The 23976-nt window shown below is 33.3% G+C and overlaps 1 protein-coding gene and 1 long non-coding RNA gene across 2 annotated transcripts in view; both read left to right on the top strand.

Annotated features, from left to right (window-relative positions):
* The first annotated feature begins 2348 nt into the window (after positions 1–2348).
* Positions 2349–4900, top strand: LOC125871139 (uncharacterized). The gene is made up of 2 exons (XR_007446977.1): positions 2349–2817; positions 4567–4900. It is a non-coding gene; the product is annotated as an uncharacterized LOC125871139 (long non-coding RNA).
* Positions 4901–16291: 11391 nt separating this feature from the next.
* Positions 16292–23976, top strand: part of LOC125871134 (pentatricopeptide repeat-containing protein At5g02830, chloroplastic) — a 12599-nt gene continuing 4914 nt past the window's right edge. Inside the window, exons 1-10 of the mRNA XM_049551723.1 lie at positions 16292–16543; positions 16637–16987; positions 17481–17568; positions 19538–19742; positions 20537–20644; positions 21302–21466; positions 22081–22671; positions 23078–23143; positions 23253–23333; positions 23521–23618. Coding sequence (XP_049407680.1) covers positions 16336–16543; positions 16637–16987; positions 17481–17568; positions 19538–19742; positions 20537–20644; positions 21302–21466; positions 22081–22671; positions 23078–23143; positions 23253–23333; positions 23521–23618 — 1961 coding nt within the window. The 5' untranslated portion in view covers positions 16292–16335. The remainder of the gene's footprint in view (positions 16544–16636; positions 16988–17480; positions 17569–19537; positions 19743–20536; positions 20645–21301; positions 21467–22080; positions 22672–23077; positions 23144–23252; positions 23334–23520; positions 23619–23976) is intronic.

Genomic DNA, 23976 nt, shown 5'->3' with positions numbered 1-23976 from the left:
TTTTGAATATGTGTTTGAACATAAAATTCAGGATCATAATTTTAAATTTTGAATCCTCTACGAAAATTGGAATATCAAATTGTGATTTTATTTAAATGTAAAACTTGATCATAATGTATATTTTGTATAAAAAAAGGACTCTTGCTCGTGCATGAAGATTGAATAGATTGTTTGTATATGTAAAAGAATTATATTAAAGAATAGCTAGTTGTATATGTGATTTATCAATATGATGGCTTGAGATTTTTTGATGTCTTAATTATGAATTACGGAATGCTCATTTGGTGATATTATATATAGAAGTTAGAATTTTCATAACCTGCGAGGAAAAAGACACAACCTAAAAAATATAAATTACATGTCTAAACAAAATTTGAACTTCAAAGCAACCTGACTTAAAATCATGTCCAAATGGATGTTGGTGTTTACAAAAGAGAAAAGACATCAAATTACACTTGAAGTTGTCCCAAATTTTCAGACCAAACACCTTAACTATGTGGGGATCCTATTACCCCACAAAAGTATTAAATATCATTGTAAAGAGACCATTTTGATCTATATTCTCACCAACCCAAGAATTCTAATAGGAGCGTGATGCACACCACCTTTTAATGAACTAATTTAAATATTAATAAAGTGCAGACCCAAAATAGAAATATTGGCACATCTTTGCCTCTGAAGGACGCTCTCACTGCTTTCAATTAATGGGGTTTCTTCAAAACCTTTTCAATTGATTATTTCAGTTTTTTGGGAGCTGATTTACCTCCGGATGCTGAAACAAGTGTTCGCTATTTGGAATCATCCATTTTTGCCGCCATTATTGTTAAGAGTTGAGCTTCTTTAAGTTCATGATTTAATTTGTGGTGCTTTTCAGAATGAAATAATGTTCCAAACTCACCCATCTCGTGGAACTAAATTTAAATAAATACTAGAAGTTTTTAAAATGAGAAAAGACATAAGAATTTTCTGCTTTGTCCATCAAATTTGCATTGAAAGTAAGTCTTCATGTTTGAATCGCATCACACACAACATCGAATCATTCTCGCCATTACAAATATAATTCAAGATTTGTATTTGACATTATAAGAATATTTTGATTTCTCAATTTTCAAAGAAATTAAGGATAAATTACATCCTGGCGACTGAAAATTAACAAAAAGTTAGAAAGTTCTTATCTTTTTGGACTGATGTCATTCAAGAGAGAAGATGTATTTTCTCTTTACAAAACCAACAATCTCATCTTTTGTATAACCATCCACCAACAATGGGGATTAACAATGTTGTTTGTGTTTAAGATGATTAACAATGTTATTTGCATTCAAGATTAGTTGATCGAAAAATGCATATTCAACAAAAATAGATTTTTCATGCAACACATTTGAAAAACTACTCTGGTCTATTCTATACTAACAGATTTTTGTAATTATATGTATATAAAAATTGACAAAGTGTAATAATATGTAGGGATTGTTTTAATAATATGTAGGGATTGTTTGACAAATGTATTAGAAAATTTATATACGTATTATTGTTGTACTAGTATAGTAAAAGCATACACCTTTTCACATTGAAGGTTGAGACTTTTTCGAAGAGTTATTGTTGACACCCAATTTTGACTCTCCATGATATGAGTTAACTTTTGAGCTTCTTAAATTCCAAACAATTTGAAATAATTAGTTTTTATAAAGTTCAAAATATTTTTCAAGTGTTTGAAGTAATTTTGGTCGCTTTTATAATTTTTGATAATAAATATGTTTTTACATACTTAGTTTATTTTATAAATATTCGAAAATCGTCTCAAAAGATTTTAGTTTTATTTGAATATCTTATTAAATTAATTTAGTCTAAATTAGTAGTTTATATTTTGAGTCATTAGTTTATTAAGCTAATTATTTTATTTCGTTAAAATCAAGAAGTTCTTTAGTTAATTATATTAATTCATTTCATTTAAGTTCTAGCCGATTTAATTAATTACCTCAATTTGGTTAAGTTTTTAACTTAAATGGACTAAGTTTGCAATCATTTGGCCCTTTTTCTTAATTACAATTCTAGCCTTTCCTTACTGTGTCTTCAACTCATTATAGAAGACAAGATTTTGGCCCTTTTACAATAAATTCCAGCAGCCCACTTCTCTCCAATTCACATTAGCAGCAACCAATTTCCAGCATACTTCATCCCACTTCAATTCTCCAAATAACTACCCGACCCGGCCCAATTCTTTCCCAACAAAGAGACCCATCAACGTCTATTTTAACATTAGCAGCAAACGTCTCCAAAACGTGAACAACAATTCCGTCAAAACACACGGAAAGCAGCTGCTGCAGTACGCGTACAATAGTAAGCCGCTTTTCCTTGTCGTCTTCTCCATTTACCTCGACAAACAATACGCGTAGTGCTGTTCCAGCGCCGATTCCAGCTGCAAATTTGTCCTTGTGGCCTCAAGATCGAGCCACGTAGCATTCAAAGGACGATAGGTCGATCTTAGCCCTCCTTCTCGCCTTCAATCCGTTGAAATTTCAAGAATCATTGGGAATATGCTCTGGTTCTGGAGAGAATTTCGTTTGAAATTCAAATTTTGGCCCCTTTTCTAGCCCGATTTTACTCTCATCGTTTTCCCCCTCAAATTGGACCCACAAGCTTTCCTATAAATACCCTTCTTTGCTCACTGTTCAGAGGACGATTTTTTGAGACCTGAGAGTACCCTAAAATGTTTGGGAAATCTTGGTTCAATAGTTTAATTTGTTGTGGTTGTTTGAGTTGAAAGAGGTGGAATCGTCTCCATCAAACTCGTCCGTCCAGTTCGCTGCCCCGAGCCAGGTAATCTTCTCTTTATTTCAGCATTTTGTTGGCTCTTGAAATCTTGTTTGGTGTTAGACGTTTAAGTATGTTTTTAGTAGCTTAAATTTTTTTTTACTGTCTAATTTATATGTGAGATATTTATGTCTTTAATTTCATCATTTTCTACCATCTTAGGACAAATATTATCAGTATTGAATGGAGTTAGAGTTATTTTTTTTTATTTTTTTTTGTGTTCAAGCATTTTAATTGTCAAGTTGTCGATGTGTGTAGCTTGTTGTATTCGTTTGATTTGAAAAGATTTTAAAGTGCTAATTATTCTCGACTGGCTTCACCTTTTGACTTATGACAAATTTTAAATTTGGAGTTGAATATTCCCATTCTTGATGAGCGAAAACCTCTCCCTTCATCTAATCTTTTTACATGTATAAGAGAATGTCGTGATTAATTTCTCTCTAGTCAGCCATGTGATCCAATGTGGGCTTGAAGTGTGTTCATTTTGGTTATAGCGTGACTGTTTAAGTTCGAGTTTGCGAACTTGCTTCACGCTGTCCTATTTCCAATCGTTTTCAGCTCCTAGTTGACGTCTGTCTCTCTGTTTTGAGGTTCATGTTTTGATTTCCATGTGAATGATTCAAAATGATGTTCAATTTAGTGTTATGTCTCATGTTACCTTAAGATTAATGAGTGTAGCTATATGTTGAACACAACTGACAATTGATTTCTGTGTTAAGATGTTAGTTTGTTGTTCTTTATGATGCTACTGTCGGGATTAATGGAGTACAAAAGTTCTCATGTGTTAACCGATTTTTATTTTAATTTTTTTTACTCCTTAATCTTTAGTTTTCTCTGATTGCTGGTTGAATTTAAGGTTTATGTGAAGTTGTTTAAATTGTCCCTTCCTTGTCTATTTTCCGATTTTCTTTTGCTCAAATCTGTGGCTAAAGTTTATAGTTATGGTTTGTCTTAATGTGAATAGAAAGAAAAAGTTTTAGGAATGAATGTTGCCTTCATGTTGCTTGGCATATTACTTGATTTATCTCTGCCAAAAAATAATCTTCAATTGTCCATAGTTAATTAAGCATGTTAGTATAAACTACTTTGAAGTCCTCATTATGATATGTCATTTTTACCACTTTAGCATAACCGAGTTAATACATATCAATTAATCTTATGTCTTTAAATGTTTAAATTTTGAATCTAAAAGAGATTGGAGTTTGTACATCCATGAGTAGTGTCGGGTTTGGTTTTGGTGTGATACTTGTTTGAATCTCTTTATTTATTAATTATATGGAATGTACTCTTTTTATTATTAATTATTATACCTACTAGTTGAAGTCTGCATGCCTTAATTCTTGGCTACAAACCTTCCTACAAGTATTATGTGATAAGTTCCTCATATTGTGGTACTAGTTTTTTCTATTTTAATTGAAATTGTTCATTTTAAGCTAAATTTTGATGAAAATGCAAGCTTTGTTTGATCGTACAAATTATTTGTGCTTAAAGATGAATGAGATGTGTGCTTTCCTTAATTATCTAAAAATTGTTCACTTTGCTAATTTAATTTTTTTTTAATTTCTTCTTCTTTGTTTGTTGTATGTGACATCTGAATGAGTCCAATGGACTCTCATCTCTTGCATTTTCCTCTTCGAGTCGACCTCCTTTAAACCGACTGAAATGGAAGTTATTTCATCGGGATAAACACCCCAAAAAGACAGCAGCAGCAGTTGCCTAAAGGGATAAAAGAAAAGTTTTTTTTTATTTGAAAAGTTTGAAAATGGCACCAGCTGAAGCGGAGTTGCAGCTGCCTCTAAAAGGCAGAAAAACGAGGAGTAAAATTGGGTCAAAACCCCGACAGACCCGCAGCAGTAGCAGCAGTCCCAAAGGGGCTAAAATTGGAAATTTTTGGACTTTAAAAAGTTCAATCTGGGCAGCAGTAAATGAGAAGCAGCAAGCTGACTTAAAGTTGTCCAAATTCTATTTGCACTTTTGTTTCCCTTATATCGTGATTTTTTGATACTTGCTCTTAATTTCTAATATTTGTTTTATCAATTTAGATGAATCCTTGGGGTGATATGTTTATTTAAGTTCTCAAATTTCGAAACTCATTTTAAGTTAGCTAATTTAAGCTTTATAGAATGACTTGAGAACCTTTTATGTTCTTTCATAGTTATTGAAAAGCTTTGAATCCATATTTACGAGTTTGAACTAACTATTTAGTTCAAATTTTTTAAATAGGATAAAGTTGTTAAGTTTCTTAAAATAAATTAGTTGTCTTTTAGTTTAACTTAGGACTTTGTATGAATGACTTAAGGATTTTCTATATCCCTTTGTAGTTGTCAAGCAAGGTCCTTTAATCCATGTTTAGGAGTTTGAATTAATCGTTGGTTCAAAACATGATTATGAATAAAAGTATTAAGTTAGGTTTATTCTTGGGATTTTTAGAAGTATTAAGAGATTTTCATGTAAGTTCCAAACAACATTTTTATAAATAATTCTTTTGTTTTATAAAATTAGCCAAACTTTTAAATCCGTCGGTCAATCGTGTGTTAGCGAATTCTCTAAGATGCCTAAACCCTTCCTTAGAGAATTATTTGAACCCTTACCCGAATCTGGTTTTATTTAAAATATTTCCTTTCAAAATTACCTTTTAAAATGGTTTTCTTAATTTTTTTCCTAAAAGATTAAGTGGCGACTTCCAAATTATGAATTTTTCCAAAAACCTTAACAAAATTGCCAAAGTTGCGAAAATGGTTTCGAAACCTTAGTTTTCGAAATCGAGTCGTAACAGTTATGACATTTTCAAGAAGTTGTAAATTTTCCGTTGAGTTGTAATCTTTTCAATGGCTTGCAACTTTTCAAAAGGGTCGTGACTATTCTGAAAGATTGTGACTTTTCTAAAAAGTTGTGACTTTTTGAATGAGTTGAAACCTTTCTGAAAGATTGTGACTTTTCTGAAGGGTTGTGCCTTTTCTGATACGGGACAATAAGCACATGTTCATACTACCTTTGTTGGCTATAAATATAGGGCTCCCTCACATTTTTAATGTTTGAATTTTCTAAGTTTTCTAGTACATTTTTACCTTTCACAATGAAGGATTATGACTTTTTCAAAGAGTTGCGACTTACAAATTCACAAAAGATAAAACTTTGAATGGAATACTAATGTTAGTTATCGGACTAAATTATGACAGAAGGGAAATGGACACAAAAAAGTAGGTACGAATCAAAAAATTCTCATGGTTGTGATAAGTTGATCAAGAATTGAGCAGTTGAAATAGTTTTTCTTTTGACATGTTGAATTGGGAAAAATAAGGAAATTGTAGTTTTGTTTCATTATTATTTTTTTGGTGAAGATCAAAGTAGACTTTAAAGAAATCGACGAAGCTCCATAGAAATTAGGGATGAAATTTGTCAGAAGAAGAAGATACAATCAGGGGCGGACCCATGTGGGTTCCAGGGGGTTCACCCAAACCCCATCGGGAAAAAATTACATTGTATATATAAGATACATTTTCTGTATTTTTGTAGATATATATATTTTGAACCTCCTCAATAACAAAGAGAAAATGATAGCGTAGCGGTAGGTCTCTTTAAAGTTAAGTTTCACGTTGAGGGTTTAATTCCATCAGTTAGCGTTTTATTTTTGTCACGCCCCGAGCCTACCCTGGATGTAACTGGCACTCGAAAATCATTGTTGGTTCCCAAGAGAACCCTTGGCCTGACTCATTACTCAGTGGACGTAATTGGCACTCGAAAACCATTGTTGGTTCCCAAAAGAATCCTAGGCTTGGCTCATTACTCAATGGAAGACTTACTCAAGCAAAATGAAAACTCATGATGCAAAATATAACTTTACAAATTTAATTTAAACTCAATTCCAATAATCATTTGAAAATAAGTTAACAAGTATTAGTTAAATGTCTCATAGACTCAAAACATTACAACTAGGGGTGTTCACGAGTTGGTTTGGATCGGTTACTGGTCAAAATCAAAACCAAACCAACTTAATCGATTTTAAAATTATCAAAACCAAACCAAACCAATTATACTATATATTTATTGGTTTGGTTGTTATCGGTTTAGATTCGGTTTGGTTCGATTATTCAGTTATTAACCATAGACAAAAATAAAAATAAAAATTCATTCAAAACATGAAAAAACTGACAACAATCAATTCAAAACGAAAATAGTTAGAATGATTGACATTACATAACTTTCAATCATTGAATGTACTATGAATAAAACTTCAAAAATTCATTATTTTGGCCTAGAAGGAAGAGACAGTGACATTTTCAATCTCATAAAGAATTGTCATAGACACTCATATATGTGAAACTAATAAGATAAATATTCTCACCTTGGCATTTTTGCTATCATAAATAAATTAAAATAAATTTTGATGAAAACACATATAAGATCTTTAAAATTGTTTATAAAAATAATATATTATGTATGTATAATAATAAAATATATGTATATAATTTGTCAGTTCGATTTGGTTATTTCTTCGGGTTTTTTTGAACAAAATCATAACCAACCCAAATAATATCGATTTTAAAAAATCTAAAACCAAACCACACCTAACCCAAATAAAATCAGTTTATTTAATCGGTTTAGTTCAGTTTTTCGATTTGAATCGATTTTTTTTCAAACCGTGAACACCCCTAATTACAACAACAAAAGAAATAATGATAGACTTCTCGACTTTTAAACTATCTATGAAGCCTCTACTATTACAGAAGGATTATTGGGACAAGACCCACGACATCCTAACAACTGAAAGTAAAAATGGAACCCTCCGGAAGCAAGGAGGCTCACTAAAGCTAACTAGAACTGCAAGTGGTATCAACGGAGCGTCTGTTGATGACCCTGAATGCCTGATCATGAAAGATACATGCCAAATGGCGTCAGTACATTGAATGTACGAGCATGTAAGAGGAACTCTAAAACATAAACATAAGCTTGAACGGATAAAAAAGAAGCATACCTACCTCTTCTCAAACTCACTCAACTCAACTCAAACTCCCCTCAAGGATAGGATACTCAACTCAAGGATAAGATACTCAACTCAAAGATACTTGGCTAAAGATACTCAATCAACGATACTCAACTCAAGATACTCAAGGATAAAGCTACAATAAAAAAATGCAATATATGAAAAGATTTTAAAACAATATATAATAACTCAATTGTATGCAAAAATACAATAATAATTCAATTGTATGCAAAAATACAATAATAATTCAATTGTATGCAAAAATACAACAATAACTCTTATTTGGGAGATTCTTTAACCGACAACCATCACTATGAGTTATGTGATGATACAACATCTCGCCCACAGTGTTAAAACTGTCCTATACCTTACCGGAGTATAAGACATCCTTAACTAAGTGGATCCACTAAGCTATGCTTAAAAAGCAATAAGGAATCATCTAAAAAATATGACATTTTTTAAACCCATGTTGGCATACATGGTTTATGAGGACTTTAAGTTGTCTGAACTCGTCCTCATATCGGTGTTCAATACTACTCCCAAAAATATAACTCATGTTTATATGTTTAAAAACATTTCCTTATCCTCAAACTTTGAGATTATTACTCAAAAGGTTCTCTTAAAAGAGATAGTGCTCAAAACTCCTCATGAACTCATTTGAAAATCAAAGTTTCCTCTCATCTTAAATGTAAAAATATTTTACTCTTGAAAAATGAAACTCAACTCTTCTCATCCTCATCCTCATCCTCAATTACTTAAGTCTTAAAATAAATTATAAATAATTGTAAAAGACTTCTCAAAATAAGGTTCATGCTGAATTATGGACGTGAGCGACTTAATTCAAGGTTTTTCAATAACCATAACAGAACTTAATACTCGAAACTTAACAACTCCTGAACTAAAGGACTCAATAATACTACTCATCTCAAGATTGCTCGACTCATATGGTTCATGCGAAATTATGGGCATGGCTGACTCAACTCAAAGACCTCTATGTATAACATATGGTAATCCATAATTATGAAATATAGTTTCAACAAGGGTTTGGAACTTAATACTCAAGAACTTAGAATTCGAAGATAGTACTCCTCTCAAATATACTCAATTTATGGAGTTCATGCGGAATTTATAGGCATGAACGACTCGACTCAAGGATCTCAATAATAATGTAGAACTCATGGGTACAACTCTTCTCATTCTCATACTTACTTCCTCGAAACTTAGCTTAAATCGATAGCTGATATCAAGAGATTCACAATTTAACTCAAAGACTTTCTTGAACTCTACTCTTAACTCTTTCTTGAATTTGAATTATGAATTCAAGAGTTATGATTCATGATATATAGGATCTCTTGATTGTTAGATGTGATTTAGAATAGTAAAATCAGAAAGGGAGTGAAGGTACACTTTAAAAGAACTCGGACGGGGCAAACGACCCTAGCGCACTGAGTGGCGTGGAGCGCCAGCCCCTAAACTACAGAGCCAACATTCTAGCGCACTGTTGACGCGGCGCGCCAGCCTAGGCCTAGAAAACCCGACAAATTTCTCTTCTCGATTTTTGGCCCTAATTCACCTAAAATCGAATGGTTTCTTCCAAGCTCTCTTAGATTCGTTTACTCAACTTAATTACATGAAAATATAGTCGAAAACTCTCAAGAACAATTCTCATTAAAAATATACTCGCCTCAAGAACTCAACCAACCATCATAATTTAAGAATGAATAACAACACCTCAAGAATTTCATCAATAACCTCAATATACTCAATCTCATGGATGAATTTGAAAGTGGAAACTCATGATTGACGTGTGGGTGAACGAACCCAACACTATGAAAACTTGCATACTTCTTTAGGATCAAATCCTTGGCGAAATCCCTCGAAGATCGCAAGAATCTTGAATGCTTGAAGTTTTTCTCCTTTTTTCTCCTCTTGAACTCCTCTCAAAAACCCTAAGCGCGTTTAGGAATAACTAAAACTGATTTCAATCAGTTTAGACCCTAAAAGGTTAAAAAAAAAAGGGCTAGACTAGTGGGGTAAGGAAAAGACCAAAATACCCCTCATTAATTCGGATAAATTTTCTTAACTGGACAAGCTGAACTCAAACAGACATATCTCCCTCATCCAAAGCAAGCTAGGCAGCGTTGAAAAGAGGACTCAGAGATATTTCATTTGATATCTTATGGGTCTCCTAACTCATTTAGTACTAAAAGTTATGGTCGTTTGTAGTTGACCCAAAACTCAAAAGAACTTACGGATGATTTGAATGAATTTCTCTTTAGTTCTTTTTGAAACTTGAGGTGCTACATCTAGTGACCTTAACACATAAGAAAAATTAAATTCCTCGGTAAAATCCTACTCACAATGAAGGATGGTTCGAATCTTAGCTCAAAATTTTTCGGGGTGTTACTATTTTTTGTTTCAGTTCTGTTTTTTCACGTTTTTTAGTTCTTCTTTTAAAAAAATGTGCCAAAGTATAGTTTTAAACCCAAAAGAATTCAAGAGTCCCATTCCTAAAGGCTAAATAATTTTTCACTTTCCAAATCCTTAAATCACTTCCTTAATTCTTCCCCAACACGCAAAAGTCAAATATTAAAATCATCTCCTATCTATTGTTGATTTGCCTCATACTTGAATCTCACATTCAATTTGAAATGGAAAATCAAACTCATGCTTATTGCTTAAAAGGTAAAACCCTTTTCTCTTTTTTTTTTCTTTCAATTTTCACGAAATAAAAACTAAAAACTTTGTAGCAATTTTTTTTTTTAAAAAAATTGGGTCTTTATTTTTTAAGGTTATAGTAGCTCTGATTATCTGAAGTGAAGGCTCAAAACTAAAATCTAAAGAGTTAATTTATTATTTTTTTCTCCGAGGTAAGCTCTTCTCTCCATTTTCTTGAAAAATTTGTCTTTCGTGATTGAATATTGACTATCTTTATTTTAAATTGTGAATTTTTTTAATTGTTTTTTCTACTTCTTTCTTTTATAGTTGTAACTAGATTTATGAACCATTTGAATTTTGATGATAATAGCTAATGTAATTTGTAAAAAAATATTCTTAATGCATTTAACAATTCAACTATTTTGTATAGATTCATAGTCAATGGAGAAGTACTTTTTTAAAGTATCAAATTCAAGTTCTATTGCTCAAAATCATTCTAACAGGGAAGAAAATATTAATCATTTGGAAATACCATCATATTCTTCTCAAGAACTTGATTTAAGTTCTTTAAAGGCTGATCCAGGTGAAAGAACTCAAATTTCTGAAATTTCATCCAAATCATCATGACACTATTAGAAGAGCTTATCTACAGAAAAAATATGGTCCACCTTTATTAAGAGAATTTCCACAAACAGAGATTTGTGGAGATATGTGTCATTTTAATCATAAACGATTTAATGAATTTCCTAATTGGCTAGAGTATAGTATAAGTAAAGATGTAGTCTTTCGTTTGTATTGTTATTTATTCAAGGGAAATAACAATCTTCAAGGTGGAGGTGAAACATTTTTGAGTATGGAGTTTAGGAGTTGGCATAAAAAGACTAGTTTGCAAATACATGTTGGTGGGCATATTAGCATTCACAATCAGTCAAAAAGAAAATGTGAAGATCTAATGCGGCAACAACAATCTATCCATGCTTCATTTGAGAAACAATCTAATCAAGATAAGCATGGGTATCGAATCCGCTTAGCAACTTCAATTGATGTAGTAAGACTTCTTGTGAAACAGGGCTTGGCATTTCGAGGTCACAATGAATCTCAATTTTCACTTAACAAAGATAATTTTCTTGAAATTCTTTCATTTTATGCTCAAAAAGTGTGATGAAATTCGTAGTTTTGTATTGAAAAATGCTCCTCAAAATGACCGAATGACTTGTCCAAAGATTCAAAAAGATATTGTGATTGCTTGCAAGATTGAAACAATTAAGGGCATCATAAAGGAACTAAATGGCGATTATTTTTCCTTATTGGTTGATGAATCTTTTGATGTTTCACGCAAGGAGCAAATGACGGTTGTTTTACCATATGTTGATAGAAGAGTATTTGTGATGGAGAGACTTCTTGACATTGTTCATGTTAAAAATACTAGTGCTTTATCTCTAAAAGAAGCAAATGTCAATTTACTTTCTCAATATTCCTTGAGTCTATCTTATGTGCGTGGACAATGCTATGATGAAGCAAGTAATATGCAGGGTGATATCAATGGCTTTAAGATGTTGATTAAGAAAGAAAGTAGATCGGCTTATTACATACATTGTTTTGTTCATCAACTTCAATTAACTCTTATTGGTGTTTCTAAAAGATGTCTTCAAGTTGGAGAACTTGTACATTTCATTTCAAATATTTTTAATGTGTTGGCGGCTTCTTATAAACGTATGGATGAATGTCCAGAATATAAAAAAAAAATAAAAAAAATCAAGAGGCTTTTGATATGGGTGAGCTTAAAACTGGTAGAGGCCTGCATCAAGAAGTTGGTATTTCTAGTGCTTGCGATACTCGTTAGGGATCGCACTTCAAATCGTTTAACTGTTTTATTCTCAAGTTTGGTACAATTATAGATATTCTTGGTAATATTGTTGAAACTGCACATTCTATGGATGAAGGATCCAGGGCAACATGATATATCGAATTGCTCAAACATATGAGGTTGCATTCATATTGCATTTGATGAAAGAAGTTTTAGGAATTACAAATGATCTTAGTACATGTTTACAAAAAAAAAAAGAGGAGCAATACATTGCAAATGCCATGCTACTTGTTAAAGTGGCCAAGAGAAGGCTGCAAGAGTTGAGGGAAAATGAAAGATGGGATTTATTTGTTATTGAGGTGTCTACATTTTGTATCAAGTATAATATTGTGGTACCTAATTTTGATGAGTCGTATGTTAATTCTGGAAGATCCTGACGTAAACCTGCTGATTATACTGTTTTTCATCATTACCATATCGAAGTATTTTTAAAAAAATAATTGATTGACAGTTACGAGAACTCAATGATCGTTTTAGTGAGGTGACAACTGGTTGCTTTATGGAGTTGCTTGTTTGAATCCGGTAGACTCATTTTTAAGTTTTGATATCCAGAAAATAATGAGAATGGTTGAATTATATCCTGATGACTTTGATGAACTAAGCATGTGTGCACTTGAGAATCAACTTGCAAATTACATTATTAATGTTCGTGATATCGATAAAATGTTCTCTGATTTACATGGACTTTGTGATCTTTCAAAAAGATTAGTTCAGACTTCAGACAAAAAAGCATTCATGTTATTCTTTTGTATTTCGTTTGGCGAAATTTGTTTTGCTTCTGCCAGTTGCCACTGCATCCGTTAAAAATGTTTTTTCGGCAATGAAATTTATTAAGAATGAGTTGCGAAGTTGAATGAATGATGAGTTCTTGAGTTGTTGCATGATTCCTTTTATGGAGAAGGATGTATTTAATGATATTTCAACATATGATATTCTTTTGTCTTTTCAAGCAATGAAACCTCGTCGAATGGTATTGTAACTTGAAAAGTATTAGCATTGAACTCTTTTTGGAGTTTGTAGTTAGCACTCTAGTCATAGAGTGAGACATTGTGAAGTGTTAATTTTTTTTGGTTCTAGTTAGCACCATTTTTTGCTTTACTTAGCATCCTAGTTCTAGATTGACACATTGTAAAGTGGTAACTTTTGTTTTACTGTAATCACTCATGTTAGTTTCGGGTCTCTTGTAACGAAATTAACTTTTTGTACATAGAAACTATATACTACTTGAAAATTTGTTTTGTTGGCTTATTTACACATTTATACTTTTATTTTTCAAACCCCTGAACGAAAATCCTGGGTCCGTCACTGAATACAATAATTTTTATATGTAGTTCCCGAAGAGGCGCAACCGAAGGAATACAAGAATCTGAAAGGACGCAAGAGTTGAAGAAACATGTTTAAAGGTAAAAATAAAAAGGGGTAAAAAAATTAAAAGTACGAAGGAAAATATAAAAGTAAAATTCCGAATTCTAAGGGTGTCACGGAAGCGGCCTAGGATTCTTTTTATATATATATATAAAGAGAAGATTATTTAATTTTTTATTTGATAGAATTTTTAACTAATATATAACAAATAATTAGATTAACAATTCAAGGACTATTAATACATGAATAATCAAGTTAAAGAACTATCACTCATACTTCAAATCAAATAATAAATAGTCACGATTAAATACAAACTGTTCTTAATACATCAAAATCAAATAATGAGTAATCAAGATTAAAGAAAGAACCGTCTTTAGTACAACAAATTAAAAAATGAATAATCATGGTTAAAGATATAATCGTCTTTAATACACCGAATGAAACAATGGATAATCATGATTTAAAGATAGACCTGTCAATCTGTCACTAATACGCTAAATCAAACAAAGAATAATCACAAAAGCGTATTTAAAACAACAAATCAAAAAATGAATAATTATGGTTAAAGACAGAACTTTCGTTAATACACCAAGTCAAATAACGGATAATAATGGTTAACGACATAATCATTCTTAATACACCAAATCAATCAATAAATAACCATGGTTAAAGACATAATCGTTCTTGATACACCGAATCAAACAATGATAATCATGATTAAAGATAGACCTATCGTTGATACACTAAATCAAACAACGAATAATCACAAAACCACCTTAACACACCAAATCAAACAATAATAACCATACTTAAAAATAGAACGATTTTTAATACATCAAACCAAACAATGAATAATCAAAATTAAATACATATCTGTTTTTAATACACCAAATCAAATATTGAACAATAACTAATTTCAACATAACTGATCGACCATTACTAATATCAATACTAGGGGCGTAAAAAATGAGCTCAACTATAGGTAACCCGCTCATAATTTTAAGAGTTGGGCTCAAGATAATTTGAATTGAGTTCAATCTCAACCCATTTTAAGAGAGTTCTCAATTGAGCCCAATTTAATCTCCAATTTCAACCCGTTTTAAGATTCTTTATTTCATTGATGTAATGTATGTTACTATATTGAAGGTTTGAATTACTATCTATTTTATATCTTTTATGATTTATCTATCCATTGTAACTTTTTTTTTTTAAAAAAAAATTGAGTTGAAATTCAGATTGTGGTTATAAAACTTAAATAACAATATATTAAAATTATTGAGATTAAGCGGATCAAATTGGGCTGGTCAAGACCCAACCGACTTTTAAACCCATTTGAGCCCAAAGTAAACTTGGATGGGTCAGGACTCAACCCAAATTTTATTTCAACCCGTTTTAATATTTTCAATTTTAACTCAACCCGTCAATTTGAAATCTCTAATCAATACGATTAACACGTACTTTCTAATATACTTTACAAAACCACCTATAATAATAACCTATACGGAAAAGGGTCAAAATTGCCCCCGAACTATATGAAATAGACCATTTATATCTTTCGTTACATTTTGGGATCCAAAATGCCCCTGCTGTTATCTTAAGAGACCACAAATACCCTCAAGAGTTAACACCCCAATTTTTTGTTGACGTGGCAAGCCACGTGGGACTAATCCTTCCACCTAAGCGTTGCCAACTAGGATTCACTACAAAAGAACTAGACCTTTAGCGGTAACAACAGTCGCCACAAAAGCCCAGAAAATCGTCACTAAAAGTTTTTAACATTAAATTCAAATTTTGTGTTTTTTTCTTCATTGTTTTTAAAAAAACCAAATATGATATCGATTAAGTAGGAATTTGAAGATACTATATGTTTTATTTTTATGTCATATGTAAATGTATAAAATGTACAATGACACATTATATATATATATATAGCAGGAGATTTGAATCGAGAAGTAATTTTGATTATTTTTCGTAATAATATTGGATTTTTTTAATATGGATATTGCAAGTTATTTATTTTAGAAAATTAGGTCGCAATCGAAAATTAATTATCATATTTTTTTGTTGAAAAAATAGATTTTACTAGCAAATGATTGTTGGAACCTTAGTCGCCACTAAAAATCACTCATAACCTTTAGTGGCAATATTTTGGGATTTTGTGGCGACTTTGTCGCCACTAAAAGTCAAGTTCTTTTGTAGTGAATCTTAGTTGACAATGCTTAGGTGAAGGGATTAGTCCCATGTGACTTGTCACGTCACTAAAAAATTAGAGTGTTAACTCTTGAGGGTATTTGTGGTCTCCTGGGATAACTGCGGGGGTATTTTTGATCCCAAAATGTAATGGAGGGTATAAGTGGTCTATTTCACATAGTTCAAGTGCAATTTTGACCCTTTTCCGTAACTTATATATGGAATCCAATCACTTCCTTAGAGAGATTTTCATTTAATTTAAATATAATATTTTCCTCACCAAACAGGTATACAACAATGTGCAAACTCCTCAGCCTTTCAAATTCAATCCCACTATACCCAAAAATATTTACTTCAATTTACACCAAAAAAAGAAAAAAAAGTTCATCTTACAAATGGACTTCACATTCATTCAACAGAAAAATAAAAATAAAAACAAAAAACGGTTGGCTAAGAAGTAATGAGAGAAGCTCTGGTGATACTTCCGTCTTCTTCCATTACTCTCCCGCCCAACTCCTCCCCTACTCCGCCGCCGCACCACCGCCATTACCGCCGCACCACCGCCAAGCCCAAACGAAACCCCACTCATTCTCCGTCTCACTTTACTTCATCCATCACTACTCCTCAATCTCCGCTCCTATCTACATTGCGATGGGATTCCGCTTCAGGTAAGTAGCTTTTGTCCAAATCATGTGTACTAACTTTAACGTAACTGAATTCCGAACTCATAAACTTCAAATTTTGGCTCTGCTTGTGTGCAGGTAGCTGTAACGGTCTCAAATACTATGCTGAGTTGGCGTCCAAGCTTGCGCAGGACGGGAGGTTCGATGATTCGTTGATGATCGCGGAGAGTGTTGTGGTTTCCGGAGTTAATGCGGAGGAATTTACGGCGTTGCTGAATGTGAAGCTTGTTTCCGGTGGGATTGTTCGATTGCTTGAGGAAAGGAAGGTAGGGAGCGTTGTTGAGCTTCTGAATGGTGCTCAGCAGCTTGGAATTGATCCGTCGAAGCTTCTCGATAAAGATGCGCTAAATGCCCTTTCGCGAGAGTGTAGACGGACTATGGGATGTGGTGAAATCGAGGAAGTTGTGAGCTTGATGGAAACACTTAAAGGTATAAATTTTGTCTTGTTTTTGGTGCTCTTCGTTGCGCTACAATTACTAATTAAGGTCTTTTTGAATGGATGGATACATACAAGATATATTATGTTTCCAAGTGTTAATTAATTTGTTAATCTAAATTAAGGGCGGAAATGACTAGTGTTTGAGTTTGTATCTCAAGTTCAACTCTTTGTTAACCACATTCTAGTATATCTTAAAAGGTGCAAATGCTTAATATTTGTAGGTTTTCTTGAATTGCTTATAGCCAAATTATTTTCCCCATTTTGCTTTATTTCGTTGTTGTTATTGCCCTCATTTTTGTATCCCCTTTTCAAATTGTTTGGAAATAATTTATTTAAGCCAAGGGTGTATTGGAAACAACCTCTCTTTCTTGAGGTAGGGGTAAGGTCTGCGTGGTATTACACTGGGTATGTTGTTGTTGGGCACTTGAAATATTTGATAAATACGTCAGCGTTTGATATGGTTTACATATGCTACTGCTTCAGGGTGTGGTATGCCAATTAAGGATTTAGTGAAGTCGTCTGAAATTCTAAGACTTTGTGTCAGCCAAAGAAAGCCAAATGCAGCAGTAAGGTAATTTTTTTGCCAACTTGGCATGAATTTGAACTGTTCTTGACATGTTATCCATGCTCCATTAGAGATGACTTCGCACAAAAAATGCTTCTTTGTTTTTCATAAATTTGTTGTAAATAAATAACTGTTTTTCATGAGTATGAAACAAGTAGTATCATTAAGAGTTTTCCTTTGTCTTTTCTGTGGTGAACACCTCTTAAGTTCTTTTAACAAAATCCATGTGCCTAAGCATGTAACGTATGCATTTTCATATTATCTTTTTGGAATAACTATTTTTTTTTTGTGTGTTTGCACGCTCTATCAGTGGTATGCTTAGTTAACTTTCCGATCTTCACATAGACCTCTTAGAGTTGGGTTTTGGTTCAAACTTTCAATTAAATTTTGTTTGTTCTCTCAAATAGTGCAGTTTTTTCAGATATGTCTTCTAATGGTGACTCCATTAAAAGAGTTTTAAGTTTATGTGAAATTTTGTTTTTGGCATTTACAAATGATTATTGGAAGTACAGATTTGTTAGTCTTCCCACTATTTCTTGTGAGGAAGATATATACATTTGTAGTCATATTGAGACATCGCTCATCTAGAATATGTTTGACTAAAAGGTGGCATGAAGAAAGATACTTCATATGTCTATGGACATTAAAACATAGATATATGTGCACTCAAAGGTGTAGCATAATGTCAATAAAGTGGCAAAGGTCCTAGTAGGCAGGGCTCATATCCCAACAGAAAGTAAAAATGCAGCGTGATTTTTCCCATTTAGTAGTCTTGGACTCTTGGTGGACAAAGTTATCTGGTAACTATATTGGTGGTAGGTAGTAGGTACTTCGTGAATAGTCGAGATGCACACTAGTTGACGCGATACACCTAGTTTAATAAACTTTGAATTACGTACAAGTACTTATGGAAGGGTTGGGATCAACCAAAATGCACATTTACTTGGATATCTGTAGTAGATATGCTCCAGACTCTGGTTCTAAGATTCTTTTTCTTTTTTCCAACATGTAAATAAGGAAATAGGATAACTAGGACCTTTTCTTCCGCTTCATATATTGGCATTATTTAGAAGGAGCTTGTTGGTTCTCGAGGTCATCTCTTTTGGTGACAACAACTTGGTGGAACTAAGGTCTACTTGTTCTTTTCTTGAGTCTTTTTTAATCGGAAAACTGTATGACTGTGTTTGATGAATCTCTAGTTTAAGAGAACTCCTAATTTGCCTTAAATGACAACTTTTTAGTGTTGTAATGAAATTGACCTAATGACCTGAATAGACTGATCAAAAGATGACATTGACCTGAATAGAATAGTATGGACACAAAGGATTCATGCAGATGCCCTAGGTATTTGGATGAGGCATAAGTGATTGATATTCATCTCATATACCATCTTTGAGACAATTTCCAGGAAAGGAGTTAGGCTAGTGACTTTTTCTGTTCTGTTCATTCGTTTCGGTGGGTGGCTAAAGCCTCTTCAGTTGAACTTAAGTAACGTGTCAATAAAACTGAGATAGTTGCTAGTCCTATTTATGGGCCCTCTTTCTTAGTATTTCTTGGAATGGGTTAGAATCTCCTTTTTCTTTCAATAATCAAAGAATGGGTAAGAAACTCTTTTCATCTACTCTTTGTTGCTTGTGACTGAATTGAGCAGCTGTAGCAGATATGCAACAAAAGTCTACAATAAGGATGATATTCTTGACCAGAGCTGTTCACTTCACCAGAAACTCGAGATATGTTATGTTTAGTTGGTTGGTTTACTTTTTCGCCCTGGTCTTGAACTTTGTTTGCTCCATCTACTTGTCAATTTCCTTCATTTATTATCCAATTTGTGGTTTGTTTTCTTTTGTGCTTGGAAATTCGATTCTCTTGGTTTTGTAACAGACTGCGAAATGCTTTTAAAATACTGCTATCATAGAGAAAACCGTGATTACCTGCCATGTCCTTACTGTGCAAGTTCAATCATGACTCTGTGCAGGTATGCACATATCTTTCCACATGTGGACATTATGTTCTGTACCATAATTCTTGAATTTGGGAAGAAAGGCGATTTGGCGTCTGCTCTAACTGTCTTTGAAGCATCCAAGCAGAACCAGGACACCCCGAATTTGTATATTTACCGCACAGCAATAGATGTTTGTGGTCTTTGTGGTGACTACTTGAAGTCCAGGTCCATATATGAGGTATATTGCACACCTTGTGTATCTTAGATAAACTTATGCATCTGCAAAATAAATCAGATTTCCTGTTAAGGAGATTCAAGACGTAATGCTTGCAATCAATAAATTACACTTTACTTATTACAATAAAGAAGGAAGATTACATGTGATCCAATTCTAAGAGAAAGAAAACCTTGTCATTTCCCAAAGATCTTGTTGGAAAGTCTGTTTTGCGGAATCAGTTTCTTTTCATGAGTTAGAAGGGAGTTGGAAAATAATATAGTTGTCTGGTGGCGTAGGAATGGTGCATCCAACATAGTAAGAGAAGTCACAATATCGTTGACTTCATTTTTGGTTTAATTACAGAATGAAACACTTTTGTTCTTATTCCTTATTTGTGTTTGCTTTTTGAATTTGTTGAATAACTAACTAACTAGTTCTCCCTTCTTTAATAAGTTAAGCTTCTATAGAAGTTGGAGCATGTAATTAATGTTACCAGTTTCAAAAAAAAAAAGTTGGAGCATGCAAATCAGAACAGAGTCCAACTGGATAGTGGTCTCAACTTTCAAGTCTGAGTCTCACTGCTACCTGTGATACCATACAAAAAAATTGGCTTGCCCATATGCTGGATTACAGATTACTGAACACCTAATTAGATAAACAAGCAGCTCTCCTCTTTGACAATATCTTACAGAATAGGTGGAGGTCATTGTGCAACAAACTTATAAAAGAACAAGTAGAATGATCTTAACCTTTTTTTGGTTGTATTTTGGCTTTATTCGTGGTCTATGTGTCTATAACGTTAAATTTCAGTGCAGGGGTTAATAGCTAGCAAGTTTACACCAAATATTTATGTCTTCAACAGCCTCATGAATGTAAATGCATGTGACTTGAGTTACGCCTTGGACATATACAAGCAAATGCAAGTAAGCTTTTTCTTACCCTCTTCCTTCCACACCACAAAGCACACATGCACAACATTGACTAGTGTCACTCGCGCACAGAAAAAACAGGAGGTGAGGAATGGGTGCTTTTTAGTCTTTACCTCTGGTTTAGTTCCATTAGGGGAAGTTTTTGTTGTTCTTTCATTTGGTGAAGTTTCCATCATTAACATCCAGTTGTCCTCTAGCTGTTCGCACAACCAAAAAGGAAGTCTGTCTTACTTCTCCTTTCCATTAAATTCCATAGGGTTTGGAAAGCTGAGATGGACTGCCGCATAGCACTCTTTTGTTTCTGACCTAATAAGGAGAATAACCCATTTTATCCTCCAATTCCTTTCCCTTTTCATCCCAAACAAAATCCCATGTATGATCTAAAGTTAGTTTTCTGCTGGCACAGTGTTCATCTTGTTTTAATCTTCAATTTGTTTCTTAGTGCATCTACATTAGCGAAGCTTGGCTTGTACTAAAGAAATCTAAATGTAGTCTTCCAATTATTTATTTTCCCATTTCAGCTCTCTTTTGTGATTTGTAGTTGAGCATTGGATCTTGTTTCTTTTTCACCATTTATGTATAATTGTAATCTTGTTAGCCCGAAAATACTGATGATGAGCGTTTTTGTTCACTTCGTTTCTTTTAATTCAGAAACTAGGTGTTCCAGCTGACTTGACATCTTACAATATCCTTCTGAAGTCATGTTGTCTTGCTACAAGAGTTGATCTGGCCAAAGAAATTTATGGGGAGCTAAAGCATTTAGAAATGGCAGGAGCATTGAAATTGGATGTCTTCACGTACAGCACTTTAATTAAGGTATAACTTGGGTCTTCAGGTTTAGCAAGAACCATGTTAACCATCTAAAAACTTGTGATGGAATTTATGCATGATGTCTCCCACAACTACGACAAAAAGCTGTGAAGTCTCAATTTATTCTTTCTGCAATATAAAACTTGACATGTCATAGGGCATCTCTGACTGAATATCACACTTTACTATATTGTATTAGAGGTAAAGGGCTTATTTTGAATGATAGTAAAAGAAAAAATATTTTTTGTACATGAATATGGAAATTAGATAACACATTTACTGGTTTAACTATCTTAGAATTATTTCTCACATCCAGGTAAAGCTGTCATGTGATACTTTGTGATTACATAGTCACATCCTCTATATCTGACATTATTACACAGTGAATATGATGTAGAAAACACTATGATATTTTTAATATCAATTGTATTTTTGGTGTGAGGAGAAAGTATCATGTCGTATTGATGGTTGGTCAAATTTGGTGGAAGGCAATGTATGATTTAAGCAGTGCCACACACATCTTACACATTTTTTTGACACTGACTTGGTGTTAATTAATGGTACTTCTTGGCTTATCCCCCCAAAAAAGTACATATTCATGTCCCGTCTTGATTATATAGGTATTTGCAGATGCAAAAATGTGGCAGATGGCACTTGAAATAAAAAAAGATATGCTATCAGCTGGTGTCACTCCCAACATTGTCACTTGGTCTTCATTGATCAGTGCCTGTGCCAATGCAGGCCTGGTAGACCAAGCTATTCAGTTATTTGAAGAGATGCTTCAGGCTGGTTGTGAACCTAATTCACAATGTTACAACATTCTTCTTCATGCGTGTGTTGAAGCCTGCCAATATGACAGGGCCTTTCGGCTATTCAGGTCCTGGAAGGAAAATGCACTGCAGAAGGGCAACTGTGAAGATTTTGGTGGCAAGACGGACAATACTATTGATCTCTCCCCCACACTTGTGGTTTCTGCTAGTATACCCACCCGCATTTCTGCTTCCTCTCACGGACATTTCTCTACGAGGGTTCCATTTAGACCTACTACTTCTACCTATAATATTCTGATAAAGGCCTGTGGAAGTGATTACTACCGAGCGAAAGCTTTGATGGAAGAGATGAAGGAAGTAGGTCTTTCTCCTAACCATATAACCTGGACTATTTTGATTGACATCTGTGGAGGCTCAGGAAATGTAGAGGGTGCTCTGCAGGTAATGTAGTCTACTTAGTTTGAGATAAACATATACATTACATTAAAAAACAAAACAAGTTCTACTGTATAAACTATTAATACTGCAGTAAGAGGATTACTTGATGTTCATTTACAAATGACTATTTTGCACCACTGACCCCCGGGATTTCTCAGTTAGCGAAAAAAATGAAGAAGAAATATGTTAATAATGAAGATGATCTGTGAAAAGACTTAACAGGATGATCATGCGCAAAGCGCAATACTTCTTTGCTCAATTTTTTTTTAGAGTTTTTGTTATGTGCACAACTTATAAAGAAAAGACAGAAAATGTGTGGTCTCATAAAAACTTGGTATGAAAAATGCAGTTTGCCATAGGAAAAGGTTTTTCTTGCAATCTGAATTATAACTATTTCATGGAAATGCAGATTTTGAGAGCCATGCGAGAGGCTGGTATTCAACCTGATGTGGTAACCTATACAACAATTATCAAGGTTCTAAGATTTCTTCCTTTTTAATGGCATATTAATTCGTGAACACTTTAGATGATGCATAGTCAAATATGGTTGATTCATATATTGTTTATTCCTCTTCACTTTACAGGTTTGCGTGGAAAATAAAGATTTCAAGAGTGCATTTTCATTGTTTGCAGCAATGAAGAGATATCAGATAAAACCAAATATGGTGAGTTAATTAGTCTAGCTTGCACTTAAAATGTCATCAATAAAATTTCCACATAAATTATTTGAATATTTTTTGTATTCACACCCTTTGCGTCGAAATGACATTTTTAATAGAATAAGTGCGATTTGGTCCGTAGGTGCTTACATGTCACTTGGATCAGCTTTATAACCTCTATAACATTTTGTAGGTCACATATAATACACTTCTTAGAGCTCGTAGCCGATATGGATCTTTGCAGGAAGTACAACAATGCTTAGCTATATATCAAGATATGCGGAAAGCAGGGTATGTAACTAGAAATCTTTTAGGCATAATGTTCCTCTTCTTATATTTGCTCCCGATATGAAGAAATAAGGTACTCTATTCCATTACATACGTGGATCGGGTTGACAAACCAGATCTGATATCGCTCTTGAACTCTTGAATATGTCAATAACGTCAATAGATATTAGATAAACTCATCTTTACATAGATTCCCACCATCTCACAGAGAGCTAGCTGTGGTGTAAAATGTAAATGCATCAATCTCTCTGGAGATGGAATCATAAAAGAACACTAATGAGTGCACCAGGGTTTTCTTTGATCCATCACTTCACACTTTGCATTATGCATTAACATACCCAGTGATCCATCACTTCACACT

Source organism: Solanum stenotomum, chromosome 7 (assembly GCF_019186545.1).
Source record: "Solanum stenotomum isolate F172 chromosome 7, ASM1918654v1, whole genome shotgun sequence".
Classification (NCBI taxonomy): domain Eukaryota; kingdom Viridiplantae; phylum Streptophyta; class Magnoliopsida; order Solanales; family Solanaceae; genus Solanum; species Solanum stenotomum.
This window is presented reverse-complemented; position numbering and strand designations above follow the sequence as displayed.